Source organism: Crinia signifera, chromosome 1 (assembly GCF_055691185.1).
Source record: "Crinia signifera chromosome 1, ASM5569118v1, whole genome shotgun sequence".
In the NCBI taxonomy this organism is placed as follows: Eukaryota; Metazoa; Chordata; class Amphibia; order Anura; family Myobatrachidae; genus Crinia; species Crinia signifera.
In genome coordinates this window covers 84070628-84085338 of record NC_139217.1, presented here as the reverse complement: position 1 = coordinate 84085338, position 14711 = coordinate 84070628, and the positions used below count along the sequence as shown (strand labels likewise).

Below are 14711 nucleotides of genomic sequence, written 5' to 3'. Positions count from 1 at the left end.
CTTTCATGACATTGGATGCTTTTGTACCAGTATAACAAATGTCCCTGGAGTCTCATAATATGTGACATATTATGAGACTCCAGGGACATTTGTTATACTGGTACAAAAGCAACCCTCTAATGTAACAGTCATTCATGCTGTACATGTTGTACTGTCAGCTATAACTGTACAGTATAATGTCAATTTTAATAAATAATTTATTTTTGTATTTACCTATCTTTTAGATGTACTGAACCGCTTTTCTTTATATAGGTAAAAAAAAAATACTCAGAGTATATAACCAACATTTTGGGAACGTCATGTCTTACCTGTAATTTCTCTGGAGAGAACAATGAACAAGAATATTAATTTTGTCTGGAGGCCATGATGCAAACAATGGAAGACTCCTGTTTGAGATTAAACAAAACATATATTTCAACATTTTATCAAATTACTGTAAGTTTCACAATAGAAAAGAAAACTTTTATTAAGCGGTCCTCACATGGGCAAGCCCTGCATCTCAAGCAATGAGATCAGATCCATGATTGACCACACCCACTGGCGCCAGGCTGGGTAGATCTGAGAGCTCCGTTTCCCAGGCGAGCATCCAGAGCACATAGAAATTTGTCAGTGCAATTGAACCCAAGGTTGACCCTTTTAAACCCATTTTAGGCTAATTACTTGAAACGGAACAACATTATGGAACTAACCATTCTTGTTTGCAATCAGTTGCTGATTTGAGTGTTAAAACGGCTCTACGGAAGCCGTGTGAGTTCCATTCCTGCCATTTCTATTGGTAGCTGAGTTACATAGTAACATAGTAAGTAAGGTTGAATAAAGATGTTCATCCATCAAGTTCAACCTGGTTTAAAAACTAATTAAAAAAGTTAAGTCAAGATGTGATATCCCCAATTAAGTTTTTCTAAATTAGGCTACATTGTGTCGCCATTGTGTTGTACTCTGCTCTCCCTACTAAACCATAACAAGATGATTGTAACCCTGGATGTTGTTCTCCTTTTATTTGTCCAACCCTTTCTTAAATTAATTAATTATGTCTGCCAACACTACCTCCGCTGGCAGAGAGTTCCAAACCTTTACTGCCCTGACCGTAAAAAGCCTTCCTGTGGAGGGTATAAAATCTCCTCTCCTTCAGTCTAACTGGTGTCCATGTGTCCTGTTCACCTACCTCAAGGTAAAAAAGGATGCCTGATAGTTCATTATATTGCCCCATGATATATTTTTACATGTTAAGCATGTAAGGATTAAGTCTCCTCTCAAGCGTCTTTTTTCAGGTATTCCTAATTTGGCTAATCTGCCTTCATAACTCAAGGACTCTTATGGGCCCCACACTCTGGGCGATTTTATTCAGGCATTTTCTAAGCGATTCTAATAAATCACTCAGAAAATACCTGAAAACACATGTAAATCGCTGTGTGTATAGCCCACACAGCGATTTACATGCGCGCCCCTGCCCGTAGCCACACACATGGGAGATGAGCAGGAGCTTTTGAGCGACTGCTCTCAATTTACCGATGGGTCCGTTCTGAATCCTGGGCAGATTCAGAACGGACCCATCGGTAAATTGAGAGCAGTCGCTCAAAAGCTCCTGCTCATCTCCCAGATGAGCAGGGCCTTCTGAGCGACTAAAGACGACGCAGAACACCACCATCAAGCCTGCCGCCGACGCCGCCCAGGAGCCCCGCCGATGCCTACCTGAAGTAAGTACCTCCTGTCCCCGTGCCCGCCCGCTTCAGTTCAGCTGCAGGAATGAGAGGACGCAATGCTGGACTCCGGACTGGGTACGTTTTTTTTTGTCCCCACTGTGCCACCAATGATTAAGTTTGCTGGGCGGGATTGCCAATCGCCCGGTGCTGGTTCCCAAAATACGGTGGACCCCTACTTCTTTTGTCCCCCATATTTTGGAAACCAGGACCAGCCCAAGAGCCCGGTGCTGGTTTCTTGAATATAGGGGACCTTATTTATTTTTTTTCCTGGTATTTGAGAAACTCAGAGAGCCCGGGGCTGGTAATGCTCGTGGGGGGAACCCCACAACATTTTTTTCACATTATTTATTCATTTTTCTATAGACAAATTTGAAGACTTTTTTTATTCCCATGAAGTCACCTGAGAGATTTGAAATCTCTCATGCTGAATCTGTGGCACAAATCTCTCTGTGTGTAGGGCCCTTAACTATTTAGGTTGGTTTAACACTGTCCCTTACAAACCCATGCTGGTTCCCATTGATTATCTTATTGAACACTAAATGAACTTGGATACAATCTTTTAATATACCCTCAAATAATTTCCCTATGACCAATGTTAGGTCTATAATCTGCTGGATCATCTCTTTTTCCCTTTTTGAATATTGGTACTATATTACTAGGTTCCTCTTATCACCAGTCCCTTGGAACCATGCCAGATGAAAATGACTTGTCCAAAATTGAATACAAAGACTTTGTTAACTCTTCCCTTAGTTCCATCAGAACCCAGGGATGACTCCCATCCGGTCCTGGCCCAGTCCTCATAAATTGTAGGTTAAAGTTTTCTTATTGCATTAGCTGCTATTAATATCTGTAATGCTACCTATAGTACATTTCTTGTGCTTTGTATTTTGACTTTGATTGTGTAGGTTGGTACATGACACCTACTGGTATTTTTATTTTTCAGTAGCTAATCGCATATATTTATCTCAGAGCCACTGTGCTGGTTGTTATTTTTGTACAAATGTGTCCTCATACAACAAGCCTAAATATGTGACATGGAGCAAGGCACCGAACGTGACTAGTGCTGAGCGCTGTAGAAAGCAACCTATTCTGTTTTTGCATCTTATGTGTTCCATAGCAGCACTAGTCTGTAATCATAGGCGTGCGCACATAGAGTGTTAGGGGTGCATAGGCACCCCCTAATGCTGTGCCCACCCTTATATACTTTTGCTTTTTAGAACTGGTATTCCATTAAAACAAGCGCCCATCAATCAAGTATGTGTGTTTTGCATTGTTATTTGTACTAGACCATTGTCATATCATTACATACCTGTGTCATCCATATATGTTTATGACTATTTGCATGTACTGTTACAGAGAGTAATTAGAAGATTAAAACTGAACTAGGCAGGAGATTATGGTGCGGCTGAGAGACATTTTATATTGTAGCGAGTGCCAATAGCTGATGGTAGACACGTCTGATTGGTGGTGTTAGACACATCCAATGGGCGTGTAAGACACCCCCTAATGAAATGTGCACCCCCTAATGAAATGTGCTGCGCACGCCTATGTCTGTAATAGAGACACTGAGCTCAGTGGCATAAGTTCATCCAAGTCGCCCAGAGGCAAGATAAATATTGGTGCCTTCCTTCCACACACACACACACACACACACACACACACACACACACACACACACACACACACACACACACACACACACACACACACACACACACATATATACACATGAATACCACCTTATATAAATATATGCATGTGTGTATGTATATTGTGTTTAAAATAAAGAGAATGAGACATCTATGGTCCTGCTAGAAGGAGTCAGCCACAGAAGCCATATCAATGGCTTTCAATTAACGGATTTAAATTTACAGGGGAGGAGGGGTGCCACCTTGCTAGCAGGAGCCCCGCGGCAGATGACTTCATTGCCTCCCAGAGTTTCGCCTCTGACTGAGCTACAACTTTTACTGCCACAGGAATTAGTTTTACATTTGTAAAAAGTGGCAGATGAGATACAGTGGAACATGACTTAATGTACAATAGTTGTACATGAAAGTGATTACTGTGATCCAGCAAAGTAGTTGTGTCCATTTGTCAATTTTCTATAATTAGGTTGCACATTTGTTATTAATACCGCTCCTGTCTGAAACTAAGTAGCGAAAACAAAGGGCCCATTACGCACGTTACACAGGCGCATTTGGCGCCATCCGCCTACGCATGTCTCCCGCTGATTAAAACCCATGTCTCTGACCACCCATGTCTCTCCTTGGCCGCCCACCCTTGTCTTCCGTACTGACCGCCCGCCCACTCCTTAAACCTGTATACAAAAGTGAATCCATCCTTTATTTTTAATTAACAGCTTTAGAAGATGTCACCATTAAAATTGCCAATAAACTGTGTATTAAATATTCACTTATAATGACACAAAATGAAATCTTACTGTTGAATTATAAAAGCAAATTATGTACCTAGTTGGTAACGGATACACATTTTAATATGAAATATGTATTATTATAAAAACTCTATATTGGATTGCTCAGATATAGAACTGTAATGGAATGGAAATGGAAAAGTTTTTTTTTTTTTTTTTTTAAACCATCAACTTAAAATCAGATTAATTTTGAACAATTCTCTGAAGCATAAAATGACACACATTTACAGTGACGTATTTCATGTGTATTTTATGTGGAATAACAAATAAAAGGCAATATTTTTGTTATTATTCTCAGAAATAAAATTATAATAATAATAATAATAATAAGTCATTCACCATTTATATGCTAATATCAGTGGTTGCTGTTGTTTCCCTCACTCAGTAAACAGACTTTTATCCCACTTGTTTTTAGAGATAATAAGATTGCCATCTAGTGGTCATTTTAATTCAGGCATGTAGAACAAATTACGGATAATTTTCAAGGGGAAATTGTATTAATGTGCCCATACACGATGCGATGATCGCACCCGTTATGGGCTGGATCGCATCGCAACGCATGCGATTTGCGTGCGATGCGAGGGCAGTACAAAAAGTATGTGCAGCACATACTTTTTGTACAGTGCGATGAGATGCCCATGGGAGCGCACATCGCATCGCACGGTAAAAATGCACCATGTATGGGCACCTTCAGAAAAACCTTCCTAGCTATATGGACAATCGATACGCATTTTTCCACTAGCATAAAAAACACATTTGTTTGACACTACACAGAGCTGGTATTACACATTTTTCCACTAGCATAAATGTTTGTGACTACACAGAGCTGGTATAAACCAGGCCTTTCCCCATACTTAAAATAGCACAAATTTAGCATTTTCACGTGCCCTTTGGAGCAAATTGATAAAATACACATAATATATAGACATTTGAGGTCAAATCAGCCATATATTTTATTTTTTAATACTTCTATTCAGTTTATTTTCCTTTTTTATTTTTCCCTTTCTTTTGTCATTATGACCCTTCCTAAGGCATACCTCCCAACTGTCCCATTTTCTGCGGTAACATCCCGGTTTTCGGGGACATTTCCACCTCCCTCCCAGGGCCGGCATTGTCCCCTTTTCGGCATTTCGACGGTCGGGATTCCGGTGTCGGTATTTCAACCATCAGGATTCCGACCGCCGGCATTTCATACCGAATCCGTGAGTGACAGGCTCAGGACCAGAGTGAAGGACACTGAAGGAGAGGGCGGCCGCCGGCCAAGACACTGCCTGTGCAGCTCTGTGACTGATCTCAGGTGATATAGTGCTGGAGCTGGAGGAGGTGAGGTATGGGAGAAAGGATGGCCGCTGACAGTCTCTGGTGGGGGGCCTGGAGATGAAGAATAACCAGCCCCCTTTGTTAATTTGGCCCAGCCTACTGCTCATTTCAGCATTCGCTCCATATTAATAGCCAATTCCAACGAACTGCACTTGACGGGACCAAAATTATCTTAATAACATATATTTGGATGGGTGCCAGTCGGGATCCCGACAGTCATTAACCCGACGTCGGGATCCCGACTGTTAAAACACTGGCGGCTATTTTCCCTCGTGGGGATCCACAGCCTCCATAGAGGGAGAATAGAATAGGTGGCGAGTGTAGCTCGCCACCGTGCGTGGCGAGCGCAGCGTGGCGAGCGCAGCGAGCCCGCAAGGGGCTTTGTTGTGCTGGCCACGCTGTCTGAGGCCAGGCAGTCGGGATCCCGACGTCGGGATAATGACTGTCGTTGCGTCATACCACACCCATTTGGATTGTGAGAGGAAACCAGAGTATCAGGGAAAAAAAACATGCTTGCACAGGGAGAATGTACACACACTGCTGAGGTCATTAGCACCCCTGATCTCTGCATGGCCATCACAGCGCTGAGTAAAAAGTCTTGCAAGGGGAGAATTCCATTCAATGATGAGTGATTACGAAAGGAGATCCCCTCTTCGCACAGGGGTAGGTTCCCCATCATGCAGATAAGGGGCTAACTGATCGCAGTGATCAGGTATATATTGACCCTATAAGGCGGCACAGTGACAGCACTTGCTAGGATGCCCCTTCCCACATGATATAGATGGGATGCCGTTATAATCCCAGTGGTTGGGATGCTGGGTTAGGTGTAGAACACCTGTACTTATAGAACACTGCCAAGAAAATATATTTGAACACCAATCCTCTTATACCATCAAATATGCACTTCATTCTAAGTCATGTAGTCATTGGTGCCAAGAGCGGGGGTACACTTTACCGGTGTCTGTAAGATAGTCCCTGGTCCCACTGCCCCCGCTTCTGCTGGTATAGCCTCTTTGTCCAGCTCAGTACACATGCTGCTGAGGCAGTCTGTACTCTCTCTCTCACGATGTGCGGGAGGTGAGCGTTTCCCTTAATTTGCCTCTGCCACCACCTCTATTGCCCACTGGACCTCATACTTGCGCCCCCCTAACTTATGGTGCTATTTGCTTATGTATGGGACATATGAGGGTATTTTTAAATGAGCGTTAAATCAAGAAGTGTGTGATTGAAGATGTGAGTGGGAGATGGGGCAGCACGCTGATTCCAGGGATTAAAGTGACATTGATAAAAACAGAATATTGACAAGTGCTGTAGAACAGCGCCCCCTGTCTTGCAATGCCCTGTGCAGTTGTGCATGTCTCCCACCCTAGTTACAGCCTAAAGCTCTGGTCCTCTTGTTTCTTATAACAAAACTTCCTTTATTAATTTGTCAGAAACTAACTATATGAAGAAAATGTATACAGAATGTATGTAATACTAATAGGTGTCGGAATTTGTCAATTCTATTTCCTTTTGTTACATGGCAGTCGTTTAACGTGCGCTACTTTACAGTTTGTAGACTATGCTTTTCTGATAGCAAGGATTAAATTGCAATTCATTTGCTTTGCAAAATCAAAAAAGTTACCTTAAGAATTCACACAGGCCTGAGTGCTCTTCCTGGACCTTCACAGATAGGATCTCATTGAATGCCTGAAGGCCAAGATATAAGAATAGTCAGACAATACACTTTTACCATTAAGGGGTCAATGTTGTTGTGCACCAAGGGTGTGATGAGTCATTGCCGGCACACCCGAACTTGCACCCTTTGCAGGCTGAAATCAGCCCAACTTTGCACAAAAATGTTCAGAGCCCCAATAGTTGTTTTGCTTCACAAAAATGCACACACACACCCTTTTTCATCAAGATAAACACAGGAACTGTTAACAAAATTTGGTTGGGAAATTTGGTTTGGATTATCTACTGTACTTTCCAGGCCGCGCACCATCAAAGGACATTTGGGTGGCAAAAGTCTACAAAAGCAACAATGAGGTCTAAGCTGTGGTGAATTTACAGCTGTGATCCAAATACACAGTATTGTATAATAATGGTATAGATAAACTGGTTCCAAGGGTTTAAGTCTTAATAATGATTATGTTGAGATGTAGCTTAATGTAAGTACATAAAATAAATACTATACAATTATTATCCTATCTTTTATTTTCTTTCCTGGGATATGGAAGCTTACTTTTGGGATAGTAAGTGGGAAAGATACCTAAAGGTACAGTACCAGAGTCTCTGCTATCATGTGACCTGCGCCCACATGAATGTACTGTATTACATAGAAGATTGCGTTTCTACCCTTTTTAAATACACTACTGAGTGCACTCCCACAACATATTCTATTTCCCGACATATTTTTTATGTAGACCCTTTGGGTACTTGTGTATTATAGCGGCGCCCCCGATGTTGGTCATACGATGTTTTTATCGCATCGCATCGCATTCCATACAACCGATGGCATACGAAGCGACGCGATTTTACACCAGTATTCGATTAAAAATTGTACAAGCACCCTAATGGGTGATTTTAAGCACCCTAATGTGTGCTTACAATGTTAAATGCACCCCCACGCCACCCCCCACTATAAACGTGAACCCGAAGTGTGGCGAGCGCAGCGAGCCCGCGAGGGGCGGCGGTATGCGTCCTACGACCTTTTCATACCCCCACTATCCACGTCGGCGTGGAGTTGATTTTATATAGTGTGGCAAGCGCAGCGAGCCACCGAGCCCAAAGCGTTGCGAGCACAGCGAGCCCCGCGAGGGGACGCGTATACCTGTGAAGCCCGCGAGGGGACGCGTATACCTGTGAAGCCCGCGAGGGGACGCGTATACCTGTGAAGGTATCCCCGTCCCCTCGCCACGCTTCGGGCTTGGTGGCTCGCTGCGCTCGCCACACTTTTTAAAATCAACTCCACGCACACGTGGATAGTGGGGGTATGAAAAGGTCGTAGGACGCGTACCGCCGCCCCTCGCGGGCTCGCTGCGCTCGCCACGCTTTGGGTTCACGTTTATAGTGGGGGGGGGGTGGCATGGGGGTGCATTTAACATTGTAAGCACCCATTAGGGTGCTTATACAATTTATAATCGCATCCCATCGCTTTGTATAGCATTGTATGCCATATACAATGTCATACAATTTTAAAATTGTATGTCATTGTACAACATCGCGCGATATCGCATCGCATCGCAACCATCGTATGCCTTATGGTATACGATGCGATGGGCGCCGCTATAATACACAAGTACCACCCTTTGTAATGCAGAACTGTACAGAATATGACCTGACATACTGTACACTCCTTCATACTGTTTGCATCATAAGATGAGACCAGAGTTTCTTGAAACAAAACCCCCCCACAGATATGGCACCAAGCATCTGATTTTTAGATCCATGCCATTTATGTAATGCCTGACTGTAAGTGTACCTAGTGGGATTAGTGAAAGGTCCACGCTAATAATGTGTTAGGATCACCCCCTTCCCTGTGCATGGCAGAAATCAACAAAAAGAATTATACAGGTTGAACATCAACCTGATGGTCCGGTAGCTCTTTTTACCCGGACACATCAGGTGCCGGGGGAAGTTAGGATTCGGGTGGGTGTTAGACTTAAAAAGGGCAGTGGGAGGGCTTAGAAGGATAGCAGAAGAATTTAGAGGGGCAGCAGGGGGGTGTCAGGCTATGGGGCGGTTGCATTGCGTGGGGCTGAGATGCCCTGCGAGTGGGGGGGAAGAGTGCTGCTGGGGCCACGCTGCAGGGGCTCCTGTGGATGCAGGTGATTCCATCAATAATCCAGCTAAATGTGTAATACAGCAAAAAAATAGCAGGATAGAGGGCACATGTACAGGTAGACCACAAATAATCCAGTGGTGCCGGATTATCGGTGGTCTATCTGTACATGTGCCCTCTAACCTGTTATTTTTTGTGGGCCGAATTTAAACTAATTTTTCCCCCAATTCTGCATTTTCCAATCTCTTTTTTCACCTAAGGAGTTAACAAAGCTCTCACCACACTCTCACCTCCAGTCTTGACTGTCGCCTACTGCAATCTGGAATTCCACCAACCCATCTACCCCCACTTTAATACATCATAAATGCAACTGTAGAACTATTCCTCCTCACTGACTGTTCCTCGTCTTCTGCACCACCTAGCGCATCCCAGTAATAAGTCAACATCTCCTCTGGAATTCAATTTACACTACTCTACCTTAACCATGAACCTCCTCACACCACCACCCCTTCATACATTCCAACTCTAATATTAAAATACTCTGCCTCATTATTAGATCACCCTCTGACTTATGCCTGGTCTCATCTCATCTCTAGTAACCACATCTCCCACATAACCAACCTCTCCAGTGCCACTAGCCACTTACGGAATTCCAGAATCTCACACATTTTGGCTAGAGATTATGCAGACTGAATGCACAGGGACACTTTCCAAAGTGTCAAGAAGGCATGCACGTCATGCAGTCAGTACAGTATGTCAGCATTCACTAAGCCGACAATCATCATATCAAGATATATGATGTTGACAGGGGCATTTCAAGAGAGGAGAGGACTCGTGTGCAGCCTGCGCTGCAAACCCCCTCCTCTCTAATGGAGAGTAGGCTTTGGCATTTTGCAGGTCTCCAGAAACATGGCGCTTGCACTTTGTTCCCAGGGACATATTCAGTGCGCATGCGGACATTTTTCAAGTGATTTGCGTCTCCTGTGCTGAGATGCCACCATGGGACTGCGGAGCTGTAAGTATAATGTATGGGTGCAGCGTGTGTGTGGTGTGGGCCCCCATCCATTATAGAAATGCCTACGAATGTCAACAGGGTTACAGTATATTGACATCTAACATATCGACATCTGAAAAATGCTGACACAAACAAAATGTTGACATAGTGGAACTCTCAACATTATCCTTAGGGCTAGGTGTTAAGGGTTAGTTTTAGGGGATGGGATAACTTACAAATAAAATGTTAATCTTAAGATCATGTCAACATTTTATCAGTTTCGACACGCAGAAAGTCCACATGCCAAATCGGCATTCTCATGTGGACATGATCTTGGGCATGATAGCCCAGGCCCAGGATGTACCTTTGCAGACAATGACATTTGCAGAAATATGCATGTGTTGTGTGCACCCATATTTTGTGGTTACCAAATGACTGTTATGCAACGAAAAACACGGCCAAGCCTACAGATACTCCAATTGGGACCTGCAGACACTTGCATTATTAGTACAAGAGCGTTATTATATTTTATGGTTTGCATGTGGTGTAATCAGCTGGAGGAAGTGAATATTATACGCAATGTAGAAGTTTTGCCATTGTGTTTCAAGTTCGCTTCTACCCATTCATTTCCTGGTTTAAATATGTGCAGATATATTTAGTAAGACAGTGCTCTGACTGCTGCGCTCAAGAAGAAGATACAGTATTAGAAAATGCATAAATAATTGTGATTGTCGGGAAATTGGCAGCCTATGCCGGTACACTCAGTGTGGGACTCTCCACAATATTCATCACATTCCACTTTAACTGCAGGAACTAATTAATAATACATAACTCATTGTTTTAAGTATTAACACATAGCTAACTTAAATACTCTTTTCGCAGTTTCCAGAAGTGAAAATAATACTAAAAATAATGTGAGTAAATTCATAGAACTTAAAATGATGATGATGAGAATAAAAGACAGGACTGGACTGGCTTACAGGGGTGCAAGGGAAATCCTTGGTGGGTCGCACCTCTTCCTCTGATTCCAGCCAGTGCAAACACATCATACACTGTTACTTTATTAGAGGGTCAGAAGGAATACATACGGATTACAGGCGAACAGGAGGGAATCCTCCATATAATACACATACTGTATTTCACGCAATAAAGGTGTTCACAGGTTAAGGGGCGGAGCCCCTTACAGCGGTGTGAAGAACACCCGTACAGCACGATGAAATATATATATATATATATATATATATATATATATAGTCAGACCATGAGTCTAAGGCAATTCCAGGAGTGGTGAAGCTCACCAAATGGTAGTAATACAGAAATGCATTAGAGAGCCAGCAACATCAAAAGTAAAAAAATATTTATTAAAGGAGGAAGCGTCTACTTAACATATGAGTAGAGAAACATCTTAAGCACGCCAATCCTCCAACAACCAGTCATAATGCCCGACAGTCTGTTTCAGTGCTAAACTGCACCTTAGTCATATATACACACACATACAGCAACAACATAACACACACATATGATACAGTACATATGGCTACACATATGATACAGTACATATGGCTAACCAGCGGTGGGGATATCGGCAGTCAGAAAATCAATGCTGGCATCCCGACAGGGTAAGGTATGTATACTGTAATAACCTTTCCACTACCACCACCCAAAACCCTACCTATCAGAAGCCTTACCCTCCTCCCCTGCAGCCTGATACTAACTCTTCACACTAGTAACTAATCCTAACTCCCACACCCCGCTGCCTAAACCTTACCCCCCACCCCCTACAACTGAACCCTATTATCCCTTCTAAGTGCCTTACCCTAACCCCCACCTCATAGCCTCACCCTAACTTCCCCCTATAGTGCCTAACTCTAACCCCCCTTCTCATAGCCTCACCTTAACCCCCCCCCCCCCCCTAGTTTCTAGCCCTAACTCACCTCTGCATACTTACCATTTGGCATCCTGGCACTCAGGATTTCTGTGCTGGCATCCTATCCTTGATTTTGTGATTCCTGCACTAGTCTCCAGCTGGAAGCCAGGATGCTGACTGCATCACATATATACATAGACTCGTGCACATGGAAACCCCCACTTATAAATCCTGCGTTTGCCATTGCCATCTCCCACTATATCTCTGCATCACCTTCTCCCTCTCACCTTTCTCCATTACCCGATCATAACTCTCTTCGTCACCTCTCTCTCTCACCCACTCCACACCCTATCATCATCCAATTCCTCTTCCTGTCACCATTCCCTGGTGCCACCCACTGCCTCCCTATGTTACCTATTCCCTAGCATCACCTATTGCCTCTCACTGTCACCCTCTCCCTCTTTCTTTTACCTACTGCCTCTACGTCTCTCACTATGTAACGCGCCGCTATAACAGTTCCTGCTTCGCCTCATTAGCGAGGCGATGCAGGAGGGGACACCGACAAGATGTATCAACATCTTGCCGGCCGAAGCGGGGGAGCGCTAACTCCCCCCTCCGGTGATGTCCCCTCCTGGAGACAGCGCATCAGTTAATACTGCTGTGGCGTCTCCTCCCCCCCCCCCCCTGACTGCACATGCGCGGGATCTCGCTACTCTCGCGAGATCCCCAGCACAGCTCAGAGCCAGCAGCAGGGACAGCACTGCCCCTGTTGTGGACATAGGGCATCGCCGCCTGCAGCTGTCGAAGTCAATAGCTGCAGGCGGCGGAACGGTAAGCGATGCTGACCGTTCATAAATTAGGAAGACGCGCACTATGAAATATCGTAGCTGCGCTATGCCTCCTGCCCCACACGCTAGACACCCGCTCGGTGGGTGTCATAGATCAGGGGAAGCGCTATCCCCTGCAATAACGCATGGGGATAGCGCATATTCCCCTGATCGCCTAATAATAAATCTACCCCTATGGGCCAGATTCTCTAAGCTGCTAAAGTGAAAAAATGGAGAGTGATAAACAGCCAGCCAATCAGCTCTTGTCTGACATTTTCAAACACAAAAAGGGGAAACATAAAATAACTCTCTCTTTTTTAGGAGCACAACTTGTTTATTGTATAGTATTTTATTAAAAAACTACTTTTAATTCATTTGCGATTTAAAATATATGGGAGCCAACTATCAGGACAAAGACTTTTTTACATACTGTACATAATATGACACATACAATACCTGTTGGAGAAAAAATGTCTCCTGGACAGGACAAAGAAAAATGATTAAAGAATAAAAATGCCCCTGCTTTTATATAGTTAAGGGCAGATGAGCTAAATTCTTGTGGTAGCGAACTAGCGAGAATATCACCTTCAGTGGCGCCGGAACGGGGGGGGGGGCGAGGGGGCAGCTTGCCCCCCCCCCCCAAAAATTACTGAGGTGCTAAAGCAGCTGTGCGGGCGGGCGGCTGATTAATCAGTAATATAGGCAGGCGGGCGGTGGGCTGATTAAGCTTGATCCAGCCTCCCGCCCGTCCGCCTATATTACTGATTAATCGCAGCCGCCCGCCCGCACAGCTGCTTTAGCGCCTCAGCAAGAATCCGATTCCTATTCGCAGCCGTCCGCCCACATGGATGACTGCTGCGGGGAGATGTTGAGAACCAGCGCCCGCCAATCACAGTGGCTGTGGATGTGATGCGTCCACAGTGATTGGCGGGCGTGATGCGGGCCGTAGGGAGGGAGACTGGTCACGTGGATCAGTGCATGGGCGGGAGCCGCGGGAGCATCCTACAACAGCCGCAGCAGCAGCCATCACGCTGTGCTGCCACAACTAAAACTTAAAGGTAAATGCTGCTCCTCTCACCCTCCCTTCCCCAGTGACTGACAGATCCAGGGGTTGTCATTTACCCCTGGATTCACACCCAAACAGGTTTATGTAATTATGTCTGATTATCATAATCAGACATAATCACATAAATCTGTTTGGGGGTGACACTGCCACTTTTTCCACTTTTTACGAGTAAATGACAACCCCTGGATTAATGTCAGTCCTGGTGTCTCTGGCCACATGTATATGCCGCTGCCCGGTGTATAATGCCCACGTGTATTTGCCGCTGCCCTGTGTATAATGCCCATGTGTAAATGCCGCTGCCTTGCTAACATATAGCAATTTAGAGGGCGCCAAAATGAGATTATATCTTGCCCCCCCCAACCTAAAAACGTTCCAGCGCCCCTGATCACCTTTAAAAAGATGTATATTGTGCTTCTAGTATGATATTGCCTCACTTGTAATGTATCACTTGGAATACAAGGAGATATTATAATTAGCAACAATTAGGTCAATTATTTGTAATTATGTTGCAATGTGGTTACCAGTATAGTGTCTAGTGGTTTTCTTTAGTACAACCTAGTGGGTATATTGGTCAGTCCAGAACACTAAAGCCCCGTACACACGGGGGAGATATATTGCTCAGCCATATATTGCTAGCAATACATTGCTGAGCAATATATTGCCCAGTGTCTCCTTTTCATCAGCGACCCGAGATGGTCGCTGATGAAAGGAACCTCTGCCGGGGGAGCCGCAGAGGTAAT

At 44.3% G+C, this 14711-nt stretch overlaps 1 protein-coding gene across 1 annotated transcript in view; it reads right to left on the bottom strand.

Moving 5' to 3' along the window:
• The window catches only part of LOC146028474 (uncharacterized), a 71242-nt gene that overhangs the window by 38268 nt on the left and 18263 nt on the right, over positions 1-14711 (bottom strand). The window contains exons 8-9 of the mRNA XM_083158314.1: positions 7079-7143; positions 309-386 (exon numbers count right to left, since the gene is read on the bottom strand). Of these exons, the coding sequence (XP_083014440.1) occupies positions 309-386; positions 7079-7143 (143 nt within the window). The remainder of the gene's footprint in view (positions 1-308; positions 387-7078; positions 7144-14711) is intronic.